The sequence below is a fragment of the Salvelinus alpinus genome, chromosome 21 (genome assembly GCF_045679555.1).
Source record: "Salvelinus alpinus chromosome 21, SLU_Salpinus.1, whole genome shotgun sequence".
In the NCBI taxonomy this organism is placed as follows: domain Eukaryota; kingdom Metazoa; phylum Chordata; class Actinopteri; order Salmoniformes; family Salmonidae; genus Salvelinus; species Salvelinus alpinus.
The window spans coordinates 1993560-2019409 of NC_092106.1; the positions used below are offsets into that span (position 1 = coordinate 1993560).

Consider the following 25850-nt stretch of genomic DNA (forward strand, 5'->3'; position numbering starts at 1 on the left):
TAGCATCTCTGTTTTGTCCGAGTTTACTTTTAAACTCGGACAAAACAGAGATACTAGTTCCAGGTCCCACGAAACAAAGAGATCTGCTGTTGGATCTGACAATTAATCTTGATTAGGGATGCACCGATATGACATTTTTGGCTGATACCGATATATCCAATGTTTTCCTTGACAAAAAATCTGATACCGATGACCGATGTTTACAATTTTAGCAGCCTTTTAAGCATTCGAGTACAGTTAAATAGTTGAAACATACACACACACTGACCAAAAAGTTATTTTGTTGGCATTTACGTATGTCCCCATTACCAGTAAAACATAATCAAAACCTATTTATTTTACTTACTTGCTGTGCTGTTTCGTTGTTCATTTGTTCAGTCGGTTCATTCTCAACCAGGATTTCATCATACATATCAAGCAGTGAAGTTTCAGCTCTGTCTGTCTGTGGCCTTTCTTCCTCGGTACGCACTGTCACTGTGTCCGTTTCCGTCTTGTCCAGCTGTGTCTAACATTTCACGTAAACCCTGTTTCTTGTCTGCATCGAAGTAGCGGTCCTTGTACATAGCATCAAGCATGGTGGCGACACAGTAGAAGCTCAGAGAGAATACCACCGAATTGCTTGTTCACAGCCTCTACTAGAGTACTTTTCCAAGTTAGCTTCCGACATAGACAGTGGGGTTTTGTTGAGCAGGTGTTTCAATGCCATGACAGAGGGTATTACGTCTGATGTAGATGCAGTTGATGAGCTTATTTCTCGAGGCAGTTGTCAGCATGCACATGGGGCTGACATCACTGGTCCAAATGTCAGTCGTGAAGCTAATAGCAGTGATGCTAATAGCAGTGACGCCCATAGCAAATAGCTCACGGCTGTGCGTTTCAACAATATCGTGTAACTCCGGTAGGGCCTACTTGGTAAAAATAGCGCCTACTTGGTAGTGTGTACCGGGGCTCGAGGTGCTCGACCAGTCAGCGAAACCCAACATCATTTACGTCAGAGAATGGTTGATTGTCAAGGGCAATGAATTCTATTACCTTGGCGTTAATGGATTTCAACTTTGAGGTGTCTCGCTGAAATGTTCTTACTCTTTTAAATGACTGCTCGACTTGTTTACTACTCGATCCACACAGCAGAAATTGTGGGCTAGGTTAGGAATGCTGTGTTGCATGTGTGGAGCTATATTTTTCGTGGTGTCATTACGTCATCTACCTACGTTATATAGGTATGCACGTCAGCTTTGACATCGGTTTTGTACATCGGAGTTAAACTAGACATTGGGCCCAAGCCAATGTTGGCATTTTCAGCTAATTTCAGCCGATTCTCATATGCTTACCGATATATCGTGCATCCCTAATCTTGATGGTTGTACAGTCGTCTCAAACAATGAATTATTGAATTCAATTGTTATGCAACATCGTGGGTAATTGCTGGGGATCGTCTTTCAGTAAAAAAAGTGACTGTCTGCTTGTGGTACATTCATTATTTTATATTACACCAATTTGCCCAATGTGGACAGTTACTACATTACACAAGCTCACATTTTTACCACATAAATTGTTGTGGAATTACACATCATTTTTTGCATTTTTTGCATTTTTAGTCATCACAAGTATATTGAATTGATTGCTTTAAACAGATTCATACAGTTGAAGTCGGAAGTTTACATACATCTTAGCCAAATATATTTAAACTCAGTTTTTTCACAATTCCTGACATTTAATCCTAGTAAAAATTCCCTTTCTTAAGTCAGATAGGATCACCACTTTATTTTAAGAATGTGAAATGTCTGAATAATAGTAGAGATAATGATTTATTTGAGCTTTTATTTCTTTCATCACATTCCCAGTTGGTCAGAAGTTTACAACCACTCAATTAGTATTTGGTAGGATTGCTTTTAAAGTGTTTAACTTGGGTCAAACGTTTAGGGTAGCCTTCCACAAGCTTCCCACAATAAGTTGGTTGAATTTTGGCCCATTCCTCCAGACAGAGCTGGTGTAACTGAGGCAGGTTTGTAGGCCTCCTTGCTCGCACACGCTTTTTCAGTTCTGCCCACAAATTTTATATCGGATTGTGGTCAGGGCTTTTTGATGGCCACTCCAATACCTTGACTTTGTTGTCCTTAAGCCATTTTGCCACAACTTTGGAAGTATGCTTGGGGTCATTGTCCATTTGGAAGACCCAGTTGCGACCAAGCTTTAACTTCCTGACTGATGTCTTGATGTTGCTTCAATATACCCACATCATTTCCCTCCTCATGATGCCATCTATTTTGTGAAGTGCACCAGTCCCACCTGCAGCAAAGCACCCCCACAACATGATGCTGCCACCCCGTGCTTCACAGTTGGGATGGTGTTCTTCGGCTTGCAAGCCCCCCCTTTTTCCTCCAAACATAACAATGGTCATTATGGCCAAACAGTTCTATTTTTGTTTCATCAGACCAGAGGACATTTCTCCAAAAAGTAAGATATTTTTCCCCCATGTGCAGTTGCAAACCGTAGTCTGGCTTTTTTTAAAAGCGATTTTGGAGCAGTGGCTTCTTCCTTGCTGAGCGGCCTTTCAGGTTATGTCGATATAGGACTTGTTTTACTGTGGATATAGATCATTTTGTTCCTGTTTCCTCCAGCATCTTCACAAGGCACAAGGTCCTTTGCTGTTCTGGGATTGATTTGCACTTTTCGCACCAAAGTACGTTCATCTCTAGGAGACAGAACGCGTCTCCTTCCTGAGCGGTATGACGGCTGTGTGGTCCCATGGTGTTTATACCTGCGTACTATAATTTGTACAGATGAACGTGGTACCTTCAGGCATTTGGAAATTGCTCCCAAGGATGAACCAGACTTGTGGAGATTTAAAGGCACAGTCAACTTAGTGTATGTAAACTGACCCACTGGAATTGTGATACAGTGAATTATAAGTGAAATAATCTGTCTGTATAAAATTGTTGGGAAAAGTAGTAGATGTCCTAACCGACTTGCCAAAACTATAGTTTGTTAACAGGAAGTTTGTGGAGAAATCTATCAAGGATTGTGAGATCTTGCATGCTTCTGCAATGTAGTCAGCCTAGAACCCTTAATTTACAATTTTCTTAATGTCGTCTGCAATGCCTCTTTAAAGGGCCAGTTCACTCTAAAATCAAAGTGTGTCACGCATTTTCAGACATCAGAAGTGGTCTAATGTTGATACATGTCCATGTTGCACGGCATCTGTTGCATTGAGCTATATGCCAAATGAAATGGAAAGATAGGCTTGTAGTCTAATTTCCTGATTTAATTCGGTGTCTATATTTTCAGTATATAGCTGGAAATACACAAAGCTTGGAATTTGGACACATCTCAACGTTCGACCAAACATTGACTTTGAGAGTGTACTATCACTTTAAGTTTAACAAATTTATGTTTCTGATTGGTTCCTGGTCCCTCTAGATCTGGTGGCTGGATGCAGAGCTGACGTGTGGTCAGACTCGCCCGCTAGTCTTCACTCAGGGCCACTCTGTCTGCAACCGATCCTTCTTCCCCTGCTTCGACACCCCTGCTGTCAAGAGTACCTACACCGCTACTGTCAGAGTGAGTGTCAACTGTCACTCCTCTAGTGCCGGTTTCCAGAGAAACCTGACCCTATTGTCTTGATATTGACATAACATTTTAAACACACATGTTTATGTTAATGTAATACACATCGGCTGTCAAGAGCACCTACACCGCTACTGTCAGGGAAAGTCACCTCTCAAACCTGGGTTGTGTTGATGTAGATATTGTTTATTTAACCTCTTTTACAGTCGCTTTTACAGATGAGCCCTGAATTACAGAAATGACTGAAAATACACACATCAAAATATAAATACAAAATGCAAGCAGAAAGAAAAAAACAGTCATAAAACACATTCATCATAAGGTCCTCAATTAGCTTTCTGAATTGCCCTAGAGGCACCAGAATATCACATTTAAAAACATTTTGAAGATTGTTCCACAAGTAAGGTGCATGAAAACTAAAAGCTGATTTACCTACCTCAGTAGGTACCAAAATAATATCCAGAGTTGGCCATCCCTGAGACCAGGTGTGGTAACTCCTTATGTCTAAAGTTTAGTAATGATGCTAGGTACAGTGGGACTTTTTGTAAAAGGGCTTTATACATGAAAACATAGCAATGTATATATATCTACGTGACATCAAAGAGGGCCAACCAACTTTCTGGTAGAGAATGCAAGGATGAGTACTAAAATTGTCACCTGTAATAAAGCACAGTGCACTACGATAAACTGCATCTAACGGCTTTAATGAAGTGGCAGCTGCATTCATATAGATGACGTCGCCATAGTCTAGGACCGATAGAAACGCCGACTGAATAATCTGCTTTCGACTATTTAGCGAGAGGCAGGACCTATTTCTATAGAAGAAGCACATTATTATTCTCAGCTTCTTAACTAACTCACCAATGTGAATTTTAAAAGACAGCTTTTCATCTATCCAGATGCTCAGATATTTGTAGGCACGGACATGATCAATATGGACACCATCCAAAGTACATATGTTTCAATCATCAGAATTATTTGTATGGGCTGTAGAAAACAACATATACTTAGTTTTACCTGTATTCAGTACTAATTTCCGGTCAGCTCTGTAATACAATGAAGGCAGACTATAGTTCAGATAGAGCCTGGTAAACCGTGGGCATCAAATCAAAATGTATTGGTCACATACACGTGTTTAGCAGATGTTATTGCGGGTGAAGCAAAGTCCTTGTGTTTCTAGCTCCAACAGTGCAGTAATATCTAACTATTTCACAACAATGCACACAAAGCTAAAGTAAAGGAATGGAATCGGCATACAAGTGCAGGTACATTGTTTTTTACAGACAAGTTGATATTATTAATGTAAAAAGTACAGGACCCAGAATTGACCCCTGTGGGACACCTTTCGTAATATCCAGTAAACCTGCCATAAGTAGATATATAGAGGTCTATCTGTCAAGTAATTTTTAAACCAGTTACATGCAGTCTGTTCTAGGCCATTTAAGGAAAGCCTCTGAATTAGCGGTGAGGGATCAACAGTATCGAGGGCAGCACAATGTTTCTTTTATCCATACAGTTAAAACTAAAACCACATTTAAAACTAGGGATGCAACAGAGATAGTGCTACGATCTGGTCTAAAACCCAACTGATGTACATTTACAATACATTTCAAAGATAAGAAAGATCTTAGCTGAGAATTAATCAAAGATTCTAATATTTTAGCTGGGCAAGAAAGTTTAGAAATAGGCCGATAATTATTAGGTCACAGGGGTCAGCATTTTTTGTGAAGGGGGAGTACATAGGCCGCCTTCCAAACCTTGGGGATAGTACCAGATATAATCGTCAGGTAAAAAACATTGGTTAATGATTCATCAATTGGGGGCAGAGTTGCAGCAAAAATGGATCAAGCATATCAGCTTCAGTGTATTTTTGTTACATCAATCTTAAGCAAGGCATCTAGCACATCACAGATAGTAAATTGTTGAAATGAAAACAAAGATTTACTAGAAGTTGACAGGTTAACCGTTGAACCATCTAGTAGAGGCTGTCAGAGGGTAGAGCAGTCGATTGACTGACCTAGAGACAACTACACCACCGTTTCTCTCAAATAGAAAGCCTGCAGAGATAAAATGATGATTTTAAAAGCATAACTTATCTCTTTCATCTCAGTTATGATGCCAGAGTTGAGATCTTGCTTAGGCAGGTAAGAAGAGGAATTTGTACTCTTCAGTGCATTTACTGTTTTCCAAATTTTTGAAGGATCACCAGCAGAGTCAGAGAGTGAGCTTAAAAATAAGCTTGATTTAGCATTGTTAATTGAGACGGTACATCTTTTTCTCAATTGTCTGAAAGATTTCCAGTTCACTACAGTCAGTTTTCTTTGCTTTGGCCCAGGCCTGATTTCTCCTCTGAATGAGCACAGATAATTCCAAAGAAAACCAAAGGTTCAATCTATCTTTGACTCTGAATTGTTTAAAAGGGGCATGTTTATCTTCCAGAGGAATAAATATGGAGGATACATTTTCTAGACTCAACTCCCAAGGTCAGTAATACAGTAGACAGTGGCTAAATCAGAGATCAGAGTATGTCTCTTCTTAATTAAATGAGGATTAGTATGTTGCTGTTTCGTATCTAATACCATACTATGGGACAATGATCACTGAGATTATATGAAAATACTCCACTAGACAAATATTTATGTGGGTTATTAGTAAGAATTAAATCAATCAATGAAGAGTTAAGTTTTTTTTCTCTCACATTTAACCATGTGGGTTTTGAGATCAATTGAGTCAGATAAAAATCTATGCATATACCCTTAAATTGATCTAGGCCCGGGGATAGTAAATCCCGATTCAAATCCCCTAAAAAACCTGGGGGACAGAAAAGGGGTTAAACACTCAGATATAGCACCAATAGCATCCTCCATGGCAGCAGTGGCGGTGGTAAATCCCAGCAACAAATACATGTGTATTCAAGTTTATGGACACGTCCTCATCAGAATCTCAAATTTATTGGGTAACGTAACATAGTTAAGAACATACCATAAGCTCACTCCACAGCTAGCTTCAAATGTCCCCGATGGAGCTATCGAATTCGATAGCTCAAAGTTGTCATGGAGGGAGGTAATGTGTGTTTGCAAGCAGAGGATCACTGGTTTGAGCCCGGAATGGGGACAGGGACAATCGAGGAAGCTATGCTGTTAGCAGCACACTGACGTGCGTTTCTCTAACAGATGTGAGAAAGCTAGGGTGTTGTTTGCTAGCCCACGGTATCATGACGTCATTCACCCTCCCTGTCCCTGAGACCTGAACTACGACAAAGGGTTGGTCATTACCGGGAATTAACCAAGGCGTTACGTACAATAGGCATAAAAGTGGGGGGGGGGGGGAAGAAAACAAAAAAGTATTTTGTTTGTTCAACTAATACCTTGTGTCATTTAAATGTGTTCTCTTGTTTTGTGCCTATGGAAGAAACAGTGGTGTAGTGCAGTGGCGTGTACAGAACATTTTTGAATGGGGTGGCCAAAGTGGGGCACTGACTCAGTTTAGAGGGGCCATAAAATGTTGAACCTTAATCGATGCATGGTGGATTTTCCAATATAATTATAATGTTTCAACCCATTAAATGCTTCAGTTTAGGTTTGGTACATTCCTCTGTTCAAATGCATCATAAATCAATTCTAAATAAAGTCTTCTTTATAGTGTTTGCATTCAAGGTCAGGACTCAATATAAGGGTATTAGCACACAGCAGTAAATTCACTTGAGAGTGCTATTCAAAGTGCTAATTATTCTTTTAATGGGACCTCTTATGTGTGCGCACAATTTTTATGGGCTTTATACTAAAAACCTGTAATTTAACTGTAAAAACGTATTACCTTTTTAATTAGTTATGAAGACAACCAGTCATGATGCTTTCATCTGATTGTCAAACAAATCACTTCAAAAAGTAGGTTAAGTAGATTACCTCCTCATGTTCATCTACTCCAAAATAAGTCCAGCATTCGAACAGTGCACCTGCCATTTGAATGGAAAGGGACATCTACAGTTGAAGTCGGAAGTTTACATACCTTAGCCAAATACATTTAAACTCAATTTCTGACATTTAATCAGAGTAAAAATTCCCTTTCTTAGGTCAGATAGGATCACCACTTTATTTTAAGAATGTGAAATGTCTGAATAATAGTAGAGAGAATGATTTATTTGAGCTTTTATTTCTTTCATCACATTCCCAGTGGGTCAGAAGTTTACATCCACTCAATTAGTATTTGGTAGGATTGCCTTTTAAATTGTTTAACTTGGGTCAAACGTTTCGGGTAGCCTTCCACAAGCTTCCCACAATAAGTTGGGTGAATTTTGGCCCATTCCTCCTGACAGAGCTGGTGTATCTGAGTCAGGTTTGTAGGCCTCCTTGCTCGCACACGCTTTTTCAGTTCTGCCCACAAATTTTATATGGGATTGTGGTCAAGGCTTTTTGATGGCCACTCCAATACCTTGACTTTGTTGTCCTTAAGCCATTTTGCCACAACTTTGGAAGTATGCTTGGGGTCATTGTCCATTTGGAAGACCCATTTGCGACCAAGCTTTAACTTCCTGATTGATGTCTTGAGATGTTGCTTCAATATATCCACATAATTTCCCGCCTCATGATGCCATCTATGCAGCAAAGCACCCCCACAACATGATACTACCACCCCCGTGCTTCACGGTTGGGATGGTGTTCTTCGGCTTGCAAGCATCCCCCTTTTTCCTCCAAACATAACGATGGTCATTATGGCCAAACAATTCTATTTTTGTTTCATCAGACCAGAGGACATTTCTCCAAAAAGCACGATCTTTATCCCCATGTGCAGTTGCAAACCGTAGTCTGGCTTTTTTGTGGCAGTTTTGGAGCAGTGGCTTCTTCCTTGCTGAGCGGCCTTTCAGGTTATGTCGATATAGGACTCGTTTTACTGTGGATATAGATACTTTTGTACCTGTTTCCTCCAGCATCTTCACAAGGTCCTTTGCTGTTGTTCTGGGATTGATTTGCACTTTCGCACCATAGTACGTTCATCTCTAGGAGACAGAACGCGTCTCCTTCCTGAGCGGTATGACGGCTGTGTGGTCCCATGGTGTTTATACTTGCATACTATTGTTTGTACAGATTAACGTGGTACCTGGCATTTGGAAATTGGATGAATCAGATTTGTGGAGGTCTACAATTTTTTTTCTGAGGTCTTGGCTTTCTTTTGATTTTCCCATGATGTCAAACAAAGAGGCACTGAGTTTGAAGGTAGGCCTCGACATACATCCACAGGTACACCTCCAATTGACTCAGGCTAATTGACATCATTTATCAGAAGCTTCTACAGCCATGACATCATTTTCTGGAATTTTCCAAGCTGTTTAAAGGCACAGTCAACTTAGTGTATGTAAACTTCTGACCCACTGGAATTGCCATACAGTGAATTATGTGAAATAGTGAAATAATCTGTCTGCAAACAATTGTTGGAAATATTACTTGTCATGCACAAAGTAGATGTCCTAACTGACTTGCCAAAACTATAGTTTGTTAAAAATAAATTTGTGGAGTGGTTGAAAAATTAGTTTTAATGAGTCCAACCTAAGTGTATGTAAACTTCCGACTTCAACTGTATTACAAATACCATGATGATATTCAGCCTACAAAGTGGTGTGTATTAATGAATGCCAAGGGAAGCCAGGTTTCACCAAAACTTAAGAATAAAAATACAAGTATAAAAAAAATCTTATTTGTGTCTCTCTGTGTTTCATAATTTTGAATCTATTTCACCAGAGAAAGCCTCGAGCGAGGCAAACGGCACCCTTCTGTCTTAGTATGTGTAGCCCATGCATCTGACGACATCAGATACATGGGCTACACATACTAAGACGGAGGATCACTGTTTCACTCGCTCTGATGCTTTCTCCGGTGAGATTGAGTCTTGCTGTCGGTGTGCAAATGATCAATATATTCAGAGACGACCTATCAGATCTAAGAATTTGTTGGTGGGCCACTGGGGTGGTCAATCACCTTTTTTTTAACCACTACATCACTGGGAAGAAAACCCTGGCTCGGTGATATCAGCTTTGCATTGCTCTGTTGATCTGTCTCTCTGTCTCTGTCTGCCTGTCTCTCTCTACGTTTTTCAGTCTCATTCACCCCACTGTTTTTGATTGAATGTAAATAATTGTATTTGTGGTGTTTCAAACTGTAGTGTTGATTCTGTAATTTGTAGTTTATTACATTTTTGCTGATAATTTTATATTTGTTGTATTGTTGTTCTCAGGGCGCCATTGTAAATGAGACACTGGTCTCAATGGGTTTCCCTAAATAAGTAAAAGTTCAATCAAGAAAAAAAAATACTGTAAATCTCACTTGGCGTTTTAATATAATTCTCAATGCTAATCTCTTGTTATAATCTCCCTTCCACCCCGTTAATCTCACTTTGTTGTAATCTTAATCTGGTTTATTTGCTCTCACCCTCTGTCTTGGTTTATCTCCATTTTAATCTGTTTTGTCTAAATAAAATGGCTTTCATAGAATTACACCACTGTTTCTTTAATCCCACTCTGCTTTTCACAATCTACATCTCACTTTCCCTTCTGTAGTCTCCTTAGCACCCCTTTTTCTGTGAAACTCCTGCTTTAACATAATCTCCCTTTGTCGAAATGAGTTTCATAATATGTTTTTGTGTGAGCGTGTGTACGTACATGTCTGTGTGTGTACGTACATGTCTATGAGCCTGTTTGTGTGTGTGTGTGTGCAGGTCCCGGAAGGTGTGACGGTGTTGATGAGTGCCTCCCGTAGTGCCTACTCCAAGCAGGACAGAGTGTTCCAGTTCTCCATGGAGTACCCCGTCCCAGCCTACCTGGTGGCACTGGTGGCAGGAGACCTGCAGCACGTCGACATCGGCCCCAGGTCAGTGGGAGTGACCTGACCTAGGTCCAGTACATGAATAATAAAGCAGCAGTATTTCCCATCCCTTCACTGATTTGAAAGGAAATGACTGGCATATATAGTGGACACTCCAACTAGCCAATGCCTCCACCAATCAATCCAAAGCTTTAAGATTTGTGAGAAGTAGTGAATGAGGAGTGGAGACTTCAGGAGAAAGATACTGTATTAGAGATATTACTGTGATGCAACCTTTGTCATGAATGTGTCAAACTCCAGACCTTGAGGCCTGCAGTTACTGTTGGTTGTCGTTCCTCCCTTACCTTTTAATTGATCAACTAAGTCATTGGTTAGCGAGGAAGTCCACACACCATTGTTTCCTAGGTCTAAATCGGACACCAATATAAAGGAAAGAACAACATCCAGCTGACACTGTGAAACTCCAGGACTTGAGTTTGACGCCCCTGTACTGGTGCTATGCTTCTGCATATTATCATGTGACAATGTCCAAACCTTCACATATTTGCCATAGTGCTCTAATCAGCAGCATCACATGAGATTTTCACATGCAAGGGGCTGATTCCATGCCAGCGTGGACGGGAAATATTTTTGGTATCTCAGATTGTTCTGGTAAATCTCACATAAAAACTTAATTGGGAGGAAGGATGTTCAATATGCTTTTTACATCTGTATCACAAACCATTTTTTTAAAATCACGATGTAAGTGGCATTTTAGACCTATACACGCCTTCTGTAAGACCCTATGATCTGTGAACCGTACATGATACAGACAACATCTTGGAGTCGTTATACTGTAAGACCCTATGATCTGTGAACCGTACATGATACAGACAACATCTTGGAGTCGTTATACTGTAAGACCCTATGATCTGTGAACCGTACATGATACAGACAACATCTTGGAGTCGTTATACTGTAAGACCGTATGATCTGTGAACCGTACATGATACAGACAACATCTTGGAGTCATTATACTGTAAGACCCTATGATCTGTGAACCGTACATGATACAGACAACATCTTGGAGTCATTATACTGTTAGACCCTATGATCTGTGAACTGTACATGATACAGACAACATCTTGGAGTCGTTATACTGTAAGACCCTATGATCTGTGAACCGTACATGATACAGACAACATCTTGGAGTCATTATACTGTAAGACCCTATGATCTGTGAACCGTACATGATACAGACAACATCTTGGAGTCGTTATACTGTAAGACCCTATGATCTGTGAACCGTACATGATACAGACAACATCTTGGAGTCATTATACTGTTAGACCCTATGATCTGTGAACTGTACATGATACAGACAACATCTTGGAGTCGTTATACTGTAAGACCCTATGATCTGTGAACCGTACATGATACAGACAACATCTTGGAGTCATTATACTGTTAGACCCTATGATCTGTGAACCGTACATGATACAGACAACATCTTGGAGTCATTATACTGTCAGACCCTATGATCTGTCAACCGTACATGATACAGACAACATCTTGGAGTCTACTGTGCATACTGTCGTACGTAGACCCTATGATCTGTGAACCGTACATGATACAGACAACACGGAGTCAATCTGGACCCAGTCTGTGCGTCATGATCAGCCATCTGGAGCTTAACTGTAAGACCCTATGATCTGTGAACCGTACATGATACAGACAACATCTTGGAGTCATTATACTGTAAGACCCTATGATCTGTGAACCGTACATGATACAGACAACATCTTGGAGTCATTATAAAATATGGAGTATGTCTAGATCCTGAAATGTTTCACAAATGTATTCAACTTAAAAAAAAAATAGGAACGTCTCAACTACCCGTTTTTGATTTTGTTCATTTTTAGACATATTGTTTAAAACGGTAAACTCTACAAGTACATCACATCTCCAGAGTGGGCTGGCGTGGAATCACCCAACTAGCATGTCATTTTTATTATCTATCTATAGGGGAAATGTTTCACCTCACTAGGAACCAAATGGAAGCAAACGGTCCGAAACTGGGAGGGACCTACCTGAACTTGTCCAATAAGAAATGTTTTTGTTGCAAAGTATTTTGCTATGGTTTGCGCTAATGAATACATCCCTGCTATCTCCCTCTGGCAGGAGCCGGGTGTGGGCAGAGCCGTGTATACTGACCTGTGCTGTGAGCAAGCTAGGGGGTAGCGTGGAGCGTTGGCTGAATGTGGCCGAGGACCTCTTCGGACCCTATGTGTGGGGAAGGTTAGAGCAATACATACATTTTTGCCTCACACAAGAATCTCAACATCAAATATAGAACAATGCATGAGGGTACAGGTCAAGTTTTTGTGACATACTTATGCATACACACACTTCAGATACTCTGTCACTTAGGCCTGGGTGAGTTGGAGTGTCTATTTGTCCACGGCCTCTGTAGTATTTGGTCGAGTTGATTTGGTTAGCTAGCCATACCAATTAATAATATAGAGTACAGACCGAACACACACAATCCCCAAAATACACTTAAGTGCCAAATTCACATGGCTAGATAGTATTCAGATTTAAATTGTACAGTGTTCGCAGTTACAGATACAAATTCTACAAGTTTACACAAATTGTTAACTTTACAGGGCTTTTAAGTCATGCTAGGGAGAGGGAAGATGGAACTGAAACCATACAAAACGTGCTATAAAAGAGAACAAACCAGAAAATTGTCCCACTCAGTCAATTGAGGAGGTACATTTCATGTCAACTCATACATTGAAAAAGTTATGTTATGTCCTAATGAGAGTTGTACAATTCATGAATTGAATTTCAATGCACTTCCCGGTCTGCGTCCCAAATGGCACCGTATTCCCTATATAGTGCACTACTTTCACCCTATTCCTTGTATAGTGCACTTCGTTTGACATCAAAACTATTGCACCCTATAAGGAATAGTGTGTAATTTGGGAAGCAGCCCTGAATTGACCACATGACAACCCTCGTATCATTCCGCCACCCTGGTCACACACAGGTACGACATAGTGTTCCTGCCTCCGTCGTTCCCTATCGTGGCCATGGAGAACCCCTGCCTCACCTTCATCATCTCCTCCATCCTGGAGAGCCGGGAGTTCCTGCTGATCGACGTCATCCACGAGATTGCCCATGGCTGGTTCGGCAACGCGGTCACCAACGCCACCTGGGAAGAGATGTGGCTGAGCGAGGGACTGGCCACCTACGCACAGAGACGCATCACTACCGAGGCCTACGGTGTGTATACATACGCACGCTCACACACACACCTAGGCACAAAGGCATATATATATTTATACCTTTTAAGTTAAGAACACATTCTTATTTGGCTTAGCAGTTCAGACGTCTTTTTCTGTTCCGTATTGTTCGTGTCCTGTATATATATATATTTACACCTTTCTTCGCATATCTTTTATCTATTTTATTATCCAAGAACTCAACTACAAAAGCTTTCCTGCAAAAGCTTTCCTGCAACCCGCTTCACCAATTACAAAAAGTATTATTTACCTCAATCTGAAAATCCATCGTGGAAGCTAGCCAGGGGCTAATTCAGAAGCTAGCCTGAAAGCTAACCAGAAGCTACTCCGATAGCTAGCCAGAAGCTAATCTGTAGCTGCCCCGAAATTAGCCGGTTTGCTGGCTAGCGTTGGTGTTTCAGCTGCCCACGTTTAGTGGTCATCAGCTATTCCTTTAGCTCGATAATCTACCGGCACTTTTGTGCAACGCGACTCGGACCGGAGCATTCCGGGACTCTTTTTCTCTCAGTTTCCCCGGATTCCAGCCGCAGGCTCTGGACACTTGTACCTTGATTTCGCAGCTAGCTAGCTGCAAACCGTGTGACTATTGGCTTACGTCGACCCCGGAGCAAACTCTAATCATTCTGGAGCTAGCCAGCTGAGGAGTTCCATCACCATCCGGACCCGTTTCTTTTGTTGCTGCTGCAGATACGGAACCCCACCGGGCCTTCACGACTGACTGCCGCCGTTATCTGCCCGAGGGATTTATCCAACTGGCACCTCCGTCCCGACGTTACCTGAACGCTCATCTGAGGCCCGCTAATCGTTAGCTGTCTTATCGGCTGCTATTTGAACAAGTATATTGGACAACTATTATTATTATTATTATTTATTTATTTTATTTTTTCCTTGGGTCACTATATCTAATTTGCCAATTTGGATTGATCCCCTCTACCACACGGAACCCCACTACACGGAACCCCACTAACCTACCGACGGAAACGCACGAGGTATCTACAAACAGACCTCCATCCTATGCTGCTACCGATAGCCATATACCCGGCCAGCTGTCTGGATCGCCACGACCCCAACCAACCTCTACTCACTGGACCCTTATTGATCACTCGATTAGCATGCCTCTCCTTAATGTAAATATGCCTTGTCCATTGCTGTTCTGGTTAGTGTTTATTGGCTTATTTCACTGTAGAGATTCTAGCCCTGCTCTCTATACCATATCCAACCTCTCAGTTCCACCACCCACATATGCGATGACATCACCTGGTTTCAATGATGTTTCTAGAGACAATATCTCTCTCATCATCACTCAATACCTAGGTTTACCTCCACTGTATTCACATCCTACCATACCTTTGTCTGTACATTATTCCTTTAAACTATTTTATCGCCCCCAGAAACCTCCTTTTACTCTCTGCTCTAGTAGCTCTAGGCGACCAATTCTCATAGCTTTTAGCCGTACCCTTATCCTACTCCTCCTCTGTTCCTCTGGTGATGTAGAGGTGAATCCAGGCCCTGCAGTACCTGGCTCCACTCCTATTCCCCAGGCGCTCTCTTTTGATGACTTCTGTAACCGTAATAGCCTTGGCTTCATGCATGTTAACATTAGAAGCCTCCTCCCTAAGTTTGTTTTGTTCACTGCTTTAGCACACTCTGCCAACCCGGATGTTTTAGCCGTGTCTGAATCCTGGCTTAGAAAGACCACCAAAAATTCAGACATTTTCATCCCCAATTACAAGATTTTCAGACAAGATAGAACGGCCAAAGGGGGCGGTGTTGCAATCTACTGCAAAGACTGCCTGCAGAGTTCTGTTATACTATCCAGGTCTGTTCCCAAACAATTTGAACTTCTACTTTTAAAAATCCACCTCTCTAAAAACAAGTCTCTCACCGTTGCCGCCTGCTATAGACCACCCTCTGCCCCCAGCTGTGCTCTGGACACTATATGTGAACTGATTGCCCCCCATCTATCTTCAGAGCTCGTGCTGCTAGGCGACCTAAATTTGAACATGCTCAACACCCCAGCCACCCTACAATCTAAGCTTGATGCCCTCAATCTCACACAAATTATAAATGAACCTACCAGGTACCACCCCAATTCCGTAAACACGGGTACCCTCATAGATATCATCCTAACAAACTTGCCCTCCAAATACACCTCTGCTGTTTTCAACCAAGATCTCAGCGATCACTGCCTCATTGCCTGCATCCGTAATGGGTCAGCGGTCAAACGACCTCCACTCATCACTGTCAAACGCTCCCTGAAACACTTCAGCGAGCAGGCCTTTCTAATCGACCTGGCCGGGGTATCCTGGAAGGATATTGATCTCATCCCGTCAGTAGAGGATGCCTGGTCATTTTTTAAAAATGCCTTCCTCACCATCTTGAATAAGCATGCCCCATTCAAGAAATTTAGAACCAGGAACAGATATAGCCCTTGGTTCTCTCCTGACCTGACTGCCCTTAACCAACAGAAAAACATCCTATGGCGTTCTGCATTAGCATCGAACAGCCCCCGTGATATGCAACTTTTCAGGGAAGCCAGAAACCAATATACACAGGCAGTTAGAACAGCCAAGGCTAGCTTTTTCAAGCAGAAATTTGCTTCCTGCAACACAAATTCAAAAAAGTTCTGGGACACCGTAAAGTCCATGGAGAATAAGAACACCTCCTCCCAGCTTCCAACCGCTCTGAAGATAGGAAACACTGTCACCACCGACAAATCCACTATAATTGAGAATTTCAATAAGCATTTTTCTACGGCTGGCCATGCTTTCCACCTGGCTACCCCTACCCCGGACAACAGCACTGCCCTCCCCTCTGCTACTCGCCCAAGCCTTCCCCATTTCTCTTTCTCCCAAATACAGTCAGCTGATGTTCTAAATGAGCTGCAAAATCTGGACCCTTACAAATCAGCCGGGCTAGATAATCTGGACCCTTTCTTTCTAAAACTATCTGCTGAAATTGTTGCCACCCCTATTACTAGCCTCTTCAACCTCTCTTTCGTGTCGTCTGAGATCCCCAAAGATTGGAAAGCAGCTGCGGTTATCCCCCTCTTCAAAGGGGGGGACACCCTTGACCCTAACTGCTACAGACCTATATCTATCCTACCCTGCCTTTCTAAGGTCTTCGAAAGCCAAGTCAACAAACAGATTACCGACCATTTCGAATCCCACCACACCTTCTCCGCAATGCAATCTGGTTTCAGAGCTGGTCATGGGTGCACCTCAGCCACGCTCAAGGTCATAAACGATATCGTAACCGCCATCGATAGGAAACAATACTGTGCAGCCGTATTCATTGACCTGGCCAAGGCCTTTGACTCTGTCAATCACCACATCCTCATTGGCAGACTCGACAGCCTTGGTTTCTCTAATGATTGCCTCGCCTGGTTCACCAACTACTTCTCTGATCGAGTTCAGTGTGTCAAATCGGAGGGTCTGTTGTCCGGGCCTCTGGCAGTCTCTATGGGGGTGCCACAGGGTTCAATTCTTGGACCGACTCTCTTCTCTGTTTACATCAATGATGTCGCTCTTGCTGCTGGTGATTCTCTGATCCACCTCTACGCAGACGACACTATTCTGTATACTTCTGGCCCTTCTTTTGACACTGTGTTAACAACCCTCCAGGCGAGCTTCAATGCCATACAACTCTCCTTCCGTGGCCTCCAACTGCTCTTAAATACAAGTAAAACCAAATGCATGCTCTTCAACCGATCACTGCCTGCTCCTGCCCGCCTGTCCAACATCACTACTTTGGACGGCTCTGACTTAGAATATGTGGACACCTACAAATACCTAGGTGTCTGGTTAGACTGTAAACTCTCCTTCCAGACTCACATCAAACATCTCCAATCCAAAGTCAAATCTAGAATTGGCTTCCTATTCCGCAACAAAGCATCCTTTACTCATGCTGCCAAACATACCCTTGTAAAACTGACCATCCTACCAATCCTCGACTTCGGTGATGTCATTTACAAAATAGCCTCCAAAACCCTACTCAATAAATTGGATGCAGTCTATCACAGTGCCATCCGTTTTGTCACCAAAGCCCCATATACTACCCACCACTGCGACCTGTACACTCTCGTTGGCTGGCCCTCGCTTCATACTCGTCGCCAAACCCACTGGTTCCAGGTCATCTACAAGACCCTGCTAGGTAAAGTCCCCCCTTATCTCAGCTCGCTGGTCACCATAGCAGCACCTACCTGTAGCACGCGCTCCAGCAGGTATATCTCTCTAGTCACCCCCAAAACCAATTCTTCCTTTGGACGCCTCTCCTTCCAGTTCTCTGCTGCCAATGACTGGAACGAACTACAAAAATCTCTGAAACTGGAAACACCTATCTCCCTCACTAGCTTTAAGCACCAGCTGTCAGAGCAGCTCATAGATTACTGCACCTGTACATAACCCATCTACAATTTAGCCCAAACAACTACCTCTTTACCTACTGTATTTATTTATTAATTTATTTTGCTCCTTTGCACCCCATTATTTCTGTCTCTACTTTGCACTTTCTTCCACTGCAAACCAACCATTCCATTGTTTTTTTTTAGTTTTTATTTTACTTGCTGTGTTGTACTCACTTCGCCTCCATGGCCTTTTATATTTTTATTTATTTATACATATATTTGTTTGCCTTCACCTCCCTTATCTCACCTCACTTGCTCACATTGTATATAGACTTATTTTTTTTTAAATTTTTTTCACTGTATTATTGACTATATGTTTGTTTTACTCCATGTGTAACTATGTGTTGTTGTATGTGTCGAACTGCTTTGCTTTATCTTGGCCAGGTCGCAATTGTAAATGAGAACGTGTTCTCAATTTGCCTACCTGGTTAAATAAAGGTTAAATAAAAATAAATAAAAATTTACAATGATGGCCTACCGGGGAACAGTGGGTCAACTGCCTTGTTCAGGCGCAGAACGACCTATGTTGACCTTATCATCTCGGGGATTCGATCCAGCAACCTTTCGGTTACTGGCCCAACGCTCTAACCACTAGACTACCTGCCGCACCACATGGTGCATATGGTGTGTATATACAGCATACACACCTAAGTACAGAGGTGTATCACTACACACACACACACAAACAAACAAACATGCCAACAGCTAATCCGTCTTCCCTGTGTTTCCCAAGGTGAGGCCTTCACCTGTCTGGAGACGGTGTTCCGTCTAGACGCCCTGCACAGACAGATGCGTCTCCTAGGAGACAACAACCCTGTCAGCAAGCTGCAGGTCAAATTTGAGCCAGGTACGGGTGAAAGATGGATAAACGCACAAATAGTCTGTGTAATTGTGCTTCACAAATAAAATGTACTTTTTTAATGAGGACGACTCTGTTTTCTTGTCTTTCATTCTCTCTCCCTCGTCTGTTTCTTTTCTTCCCTTAGGTATTAATCCCAGTAGTCTGATGAACTTGTTCACTTATGAGAAAGGCTTTTGCTTCGTCTCGTACCTCTCTCAACTCTGTGGCAATGTCAAGCGCTTCGACAGCTTCCTGAGGGTAAGCGCATGGACACATAGATACACACACACACACACACAGACACACCACATCACTGTAAAGTGTGTCATGTTCTCTCAGGCCTACATAGAGCAGTTTAAGTTCAGCAGTGTTGTGGCCCAGGACCTGCTCGATTTCTTCTTGGGCTTCTTCCCGGAGCTGAAGGAGAGCTGTGTGGCACAGAGAGAGGGTGAGTCTGTCACGCACATTACCAGTTCATGGGAAAAGGACATTTACGTCCACCCCAACTTGTTCAAGTGCTGGATAGCATTGTCAGATTATTCTCTGTTTTTGTGTGAACCCACCGAACTGAAAAGGTATATACTTGTTCCTCTCTCTTCTCCCTCTCAGGGTTGGAGTTTGAGCGGTGGTTGAACGGTTGTGGCCCCCCTCTGTGCGAACCGGACCTCTCGGCCGGGGGGGTTCTGACCGGTCCCGTCCAGAGTCTGTGTGACCTGTGGGCCAGCGAACCCCCGGACCCTGAGGCCATCGCAACCTTTAACCTCTCCTCTTGGAGCACCTTCCAGACCGTTCTCTTCCTGGACAGACTGTTGGACCGCTCGCCCCTCTCACACGGTAGGTACCAGACCATGAGCCATATGTATCAAGCGTGTTACTGTAGGAGTGCTGATTTTAGGATATGCTTTTCCTTTCAGATAATAATAAGTAAGACATGGACAGGGGGGACCTGATCCTTGATTAGCACTCCTACGCTTTATTTATATGGGCCCTGGCTTCAAATACATGAATTTCTGCATTTTCTGGGACTATTCCATTGGTTCCGTTGTACCAAGTAAAATGTTGCGTAAATCAAGCTACCCCAGAGAGTGATGGGATGTTTGTGTGTATCAGAGGTTATGGGTCAGTTGTCACGCTGCTACTCGGCCCAGCTGGATGAGATGAACGCTGAGGTGCGGATCCGCTGGCTGCAGATTGTGGTGCGGAACAGCTTCTACCCGGACCTGCCCCGCATCCGCGGCTTCCTGCACAAACACGTGAGTGGTGACTGAACCAGACGGAGAGGGCCCGTCCCAAATAGCACCCTATTCCTAGTCGGTTCAATTATTTTAATTCCATTTCATTCTGTTTTTTTCTGTGAGCTCAATGTGCAGTTTCTCTGGAGAGAAATCTGAACAAATTCCAAACTGAGCAATGTAGTAGGGAGTTTTAGTTTCCAACAGGCCAATATTCTACATACACTACATTACCAAAAGTATATGGACACCTGCTTGTCGAACATCTAATTTCAAAATCATGGGCCTCCTTTGCTGCTATAACAGCCTCCACTCTTCTGGGAAGGTTTTCAACTAGATGTTAGAACATGGCTGCAGGGACTTGCTTCCAGTCAGCCACGAGCATTTAGTGAGGTCGGGCACTGATATTGTGCAATTAGTGCCTGGTTCGCAGTCGGCGTTCCAATTCACCCCAAAGCTGTTCAATAGAGTTGAGGTCAGGGCTCTCTGTAGGCCAGACAAGTTCTTCTACACCAATCTCGACAAACCATTTCTGTATAGACCTCGCTTTGTGCACGGGGGCATTGTCATGCTGAAACAGGAAAGGGACTTCCCCAAACTGTTACCACAAAGTTGGAAGCAAATAATCTTCTAGAATGTCATTGGATGCTGTAGTGTTAAGATTTCCCTTCACTGGAACTAAGGGGCTTAGCCAGAACCATAAAAACATTATTTCTCCTCCACCAAACTTTACAGTTGGCACTATGCATTCGGGCAGGTAGCGTTCATCCGCCAAACCCAGATTCGTCTGTCGGACTGTCAGATTTTGAAGCATGATTTATCACTCCAGAACGCATTTCCAGAGTCTATTGGTGGCGAGCTTTACACCACTCCAGCCAACGGTTGGCATTGCACATGGTGATCTTAGGCTTGTGTGCGGCTGCCCCGCCATGGAAACCCATTTCATGAAGCTCCCGTTGAACAGTTGTTGTGTTGATGTTGCTTCCAGAGGCAGTTTGGAACTCGGTAGTGAGTGTTGCAACTGAGGACAGACGATTTTTACTCACTCGGCGGTCCTGTTCTGTGAGCTTGTGTGGCCTACCACTTCGCGGCTGAGCCGTTCTTGCTACTAGACGTTTCCACTTCACAATAACAGCACTTACAGTTGACCGGGGCAGCTCTAGCAGGGCAGACATTTGACGAACTGACTTGTTGGAAAGGTGGCATCCTATGACGGTGCCACGTTGAAGTCACTTAGGTCTTCAGTAAGGCCACTCTACTGCCAATATTAATCTATGGAGATGTGATGGCTGTGTCTTCAATTTTATACACCTGTCACCAGAGGTGCAACTTTGGTTTCAGAAGTGGGGGGACATAATAAATATATACAGTACCATTTGAAAGTTTGAACACACCTACTCATTCAAGGGTTTTTCTTTATTTTTACTATTTTCTACATTGTAGAATAATAGTGAAGACATCAAAACTATGAAATCATGTAGTAACCAAAAAACTGTGAAACAAATCTAAATATATTTTAGATCATTCAAAGTAGCCACCCTTTGCCTTGATGACAGCTTTGTACACTCTTGGCATTCTCTCAACCAGCTTCATGAGGTAGTCACCTGGAATGCATTTCAATTAACAGGTGTGCCTTGTTAAAAGTTAAATAGTGGAATTTATTTCCTTCTTAATGCATTTGAGCCAATCATTTGTGTTATGATAAGGTACATGTGGTATACAGAAGATAGCCCTATTTGGTAAAAGACAAAGTCCATATTATGGCAAGAACAGCTCAAATAAGCAAAGAGAAACCATCATTACTTTAAGACATGAAGGTCAGTCAATGCGGAAAATTTCAAGAACTTTGAAAGTTTCTTCAAGTATAGTTGCAAAAACCATCAAGCGCTATGAAGAAACTAGCTCTCATGAGGACCGCTTCTGGAAATGAAGACCCAGAGTTACCTCTGCTGCAGAGGTTAAGTTCATTAGAATTAACTGCACCTCAGATTGCAGCCCAAATAAATGCTCAAGTAACAGACACATCTCAACATCAACTGTTCAGAGGAGACTGCATGAATCAGGCTTTCATGGTCGAATTACTGCAAAGAAACCACTACAAAAGGACACCAATAATAAGAAGAGACTTGCTTCGGCCAAGAAACTCGAGCAATAGACATTAGAATGGTGGAAATCTGTCCTTTAGTCTGACGAGTCCAAATTTGATATTTTTGGTTCCAACTGCTGTGTCTTTGTGAGACCCAGAGTAGATGAATGGATGATCTCCACATGTGTGGTTCCTACCATGAAGCATGGTGGTGTGATTGTGTGGGGTGCTTTGCTGGTGACACTATCAATGATTTATTTAGAATTCAATGCACACTTAACCAGCATGGTCACCACAGCATTCTGCAGCCATCCCACCTGGTTTGCGCTTAGTGCCGCTATCATTTGTTTTTCAACAGGACAATGACCCAAGACTCACCTCCAGGCTGTGTAAGGGATATTTGACCAAGAAGGAGACTGATGGAGTGCTGCATCAGATGACCTGGCCTCCACAATCCCCCAACCTCAACCCAATTGAGATGGTTTGGGATGATTTGGACCGCAGAGTGAAGGAAAAGCAGCCAACAAGTGCTCAGCATATGTGGGAAGAGACTGTTGGAAAAGCATTCCTCATGAAGCTGGTTGAGAGAATGCCAAGAGTGTGCAAAGCGGTCATTAAGGCAAAGGGTGGCTACTTTGAAGAATCTCAAATATAAAATATATTTTGATTTGTTTAACACTTTTTTGGTTACTACATGATTCCTTATGTGTTATTTCATAGTTTGTCTTCACTATTATTCTACAATGTAGAAAATAGTAAAAATAAGGAAAACCCTTGAATGAGTAGGTGTGTCCAGTCGGATCAAAACTCCAAACATCCTTCCCGACCAAACGGAGCCATCCGCATGGTCCTAAAGCACAGCGTTGCCTAGTTTTGTACCACATTCCAATGATAAAACTGGGCGGGACAAAAATGCAATTTCAGAATGTGAAAGCAGCGCCAGGGAAAGTTGCTCCCCTGCCTGTCAGCAACGGGTGTGGCTGAAATAGGCAAATCCACTCATTTGAAGGGGTGTCCACAGTTTAGCGCAGTAAAGGTAATTAACTACAATGACCATAATCCATTCAAGATCTGTAATTAATTCAATAAGGTAGAATCTGCAGCTAGATTTTTGTAAGTCAACTAATCGAGCTCCCGAGTGGTGTAGCAGTCTAAGGCACTGCATCTCAGTGCTAGAGATGTCACTACAGACCCTGGTTCGATCCCGGGCTGTATCACAACCGGCCACGATCGGGAGTCCCATAGGGCAGCGCACAATTGGCCCAACGTCGTCTGGGTTAGGGGATGGTTTGGCCGGGGTAGGCCGTCACTGTAAAATAAGAATTTGTTCTTAACTGACTTGCCTAGTTAAATAAAGGTAAAAAATATAGGACTCGTTTTACAGTGGATATAGATACTTTTGTACCTGTTTCCTCCAGCATCTTCACAAGGTCCTTTGCTGCTGTTCTGGGATTGATTTGCACTTTTCGCCCCAAAGTACGTTCATCTCTAGGAGACAGAACACTTCTCCTTCCTGAGCGGTCTGACGGCTGCGTGGTCCCATGGTGTTTATACTTGCGTACTATTGTTTGTACAGATGAACGTGGTACCTTCAGGTGTTTCAGAAGCTTCTAAAGCCATTACATAATTTTCTAGAATTTTCCAAGCTGTTTAAAGGCACAGTCAACTTAGTGTATGTAAACTTCTGACCCACTGGAATTGCCATACAGTGAATTATAAGTGAAATAATCTGTCTAAACAATTGTTGGAAAAATTACTTTTCACAAAGTAGATGTCCTAACCGACTTGCCAAAACTACAGTTTGTTAAAAAGAAATTTGTGGAGTGGTTGAAAAACAAGTTTTAATTACTCCAACCTAAGTGTATGTAAACTTCCGACTTCAAATGTAGGTAGTTGGTTGGATGGGCTATTTACAGATGGACTGTGTACAGCTGCAGTGATCGGTAAGCTGCTCTGACAGCTGACGCTTAAAGTTAGTGAGGGAGGTATAAGTCTCCAACCTCAGTGATTTTTGCAATTCGATCCAGTCATTGGCAGTAGAACTGGAAGGAAAGGCGGCGTTGACTTTGGGGTTGACCAGTTAAATATACCTGCTGGAGCGCGTGCTACGGGTGGGTGTTGCTATGTTGACCAGTGAGCTGAGATAAGGCGGAGCTTTACCTAGCAAATACTTATAGATGACCTGGAGCCAGTGGGTTTGGCGACGGATATGTGGCGAGGACCAGCAAATGAGAGCATACAGGTCGCAGTGGTGGGTAGTATATGGGGCTTTGGTGTCAAAACGGATGGCACTGTGACTGCATCCAATTTGCTAAGTAGAGTGTTGGAGGCTGTTTTGTAAATGACATCACCGAAGTCAAGGATCGGTAGGATAGTCAGTTTTACGAGGGTATGTTTGGCAGCATGAATGAAGGAGGCTTTGTTTTTTGAAATAGGAAGCTAATTCTAGATTTAACTTTGAATTGGAGATGCTTAATGTGAGTCTGGAAGGAGAGTTTACAGTCTAACTAGACACCTGGGTATTTATAGTTGTCCACATATTCTTAGTCAGAACCGTCCAGAGTAGTGATGCTTTTCGGGCGGGCGGGTGCGTGCAGCGATCGGTTGAAGAGCATGCATTTTGTTTTCCTAGCATTTAAGAGCAGTTGGAGGCCACGGAAGGAGTGTTGTATGGCGTTGAAGCTCGTTTTGAGGTTTGTTAACACAGTGTCCAAAGAAGGGCCAGATGTATACAGAATGGTGTTGTCTGCGTAGAGGTGGATCAAAGAATCACCTGCAGCAAGAGCAACATCATTGATATATACAGAGAAAAGAGTCGGCCCGAGAATTTAACCCTGTGGCACCCCCATAGAGACTGCCAGAGGTCCGGACAACAGGCCCTCCGATTTGACACACTAAACTCTATCTGAGAAGTAGTTAGTGAACCAGGCGAGGCGGTCATTAGAGAAACCAAGGCTGTCGATAAGAATACGGTGATTGACAGAGTCGAAAGCCTTGGCCAGGTCTATGAAGACGGCTGCACAGTACTGGCTTTTATCGATGGCGGTTATGATATCGTTTAGTACCTTCAGCGTGGCTGAGGTGCACCCGTGACTAGCTCAGAAACTAGATTGCATAGCGGAGAAGGAACGGTGGGATTCGAAATGGTCGGTGATCTGTTTGTTCACTTGGCTTTCGAAGACTTTAGAAAGGCAGGGCAGGAATTATTGAAATGAATAGGGGAGTCTCACACTCTGCAAAAGTTAGGAGTCTAGTGGAGCAGGCCAGATACTCGTGTCATGGCCAAATTGCGTCTCCCCTCAGCTGTTAACATTCTCTATAAGAGTTTGCTGGACTAATCTGTATATAATGACACTGTGTGTAATGCAATTATGTATGTTGTATGTCTAATATATATATATTTTTAAGCACTTTTAGCAGGTGCATGGGAGTAATTTGGTAATATCTTGCCAGTATCTTATAAAAATATGTATTCAAGCTTACGTGTCGACCTCTAGGCGGCAGAGCTTTTATGTCACTTTTTACCTTTTACCTTCCTGTAAAGTGCCAAGACAAATGACTTAAAAAAAAAAAATGTAACAGCAATACAATTTAAACCTTAGCTGGTATTTTTTATC

At 42.7% G+C, this 25850-nt stretch overlaps 1 protein-coding gene across 2 annotated transcripts in view; it reads left to right on the forward strand.

Moving 5' to 3' along the window:
• The window catches only part of rnpepl1 (arginyl aminopeptidase like 1), a 32776-nt gene that overhangs the window by 3343 nt on the left and 3583 nt on the right, over window positions 1–25850 (forward strand). Inside the window, exons 2-11 of one of the 2 annotated variants that reach the window (XM_071356444.1) lie at window positions 3421–3561; window positions 10276–10427; window positions 12543–12659; window positions 13414–13649; window positions 18808–18921; window positions 19061–19173; window positions 19255–19363; window positions 19525–19749; window positions 20026–20168; window positions 22592–25850. In XM_071356444.1, the coding sequence (XP_071212545.1) occupies window positions 3421–3561; window positions 10276–10427; window positions 12543–12659; window positions 13414–13649; window positions 18808–18921; window positions 19061–19173; window positions 19255–19363; window positions 19525–19749; window positions 20026–20168; window positions 22592–22888 (1647 nt within the window). In that variant the 3' untranslated portion in view covers window positions 22889–25850. The remainder of the gene's footprint in view (window positions 1–3420; window positions 3562–10275; window positions 10428–12542; window positions 12660–13413; window positions 13650–18807; window positions 18922–19060; window positions 19174–19254; window positions 19364–19524; window positions 19750–20025; window positions 20169–22591) is intronic. The other variant, XM_071356445.1, reaches the window with a different exon arrangement.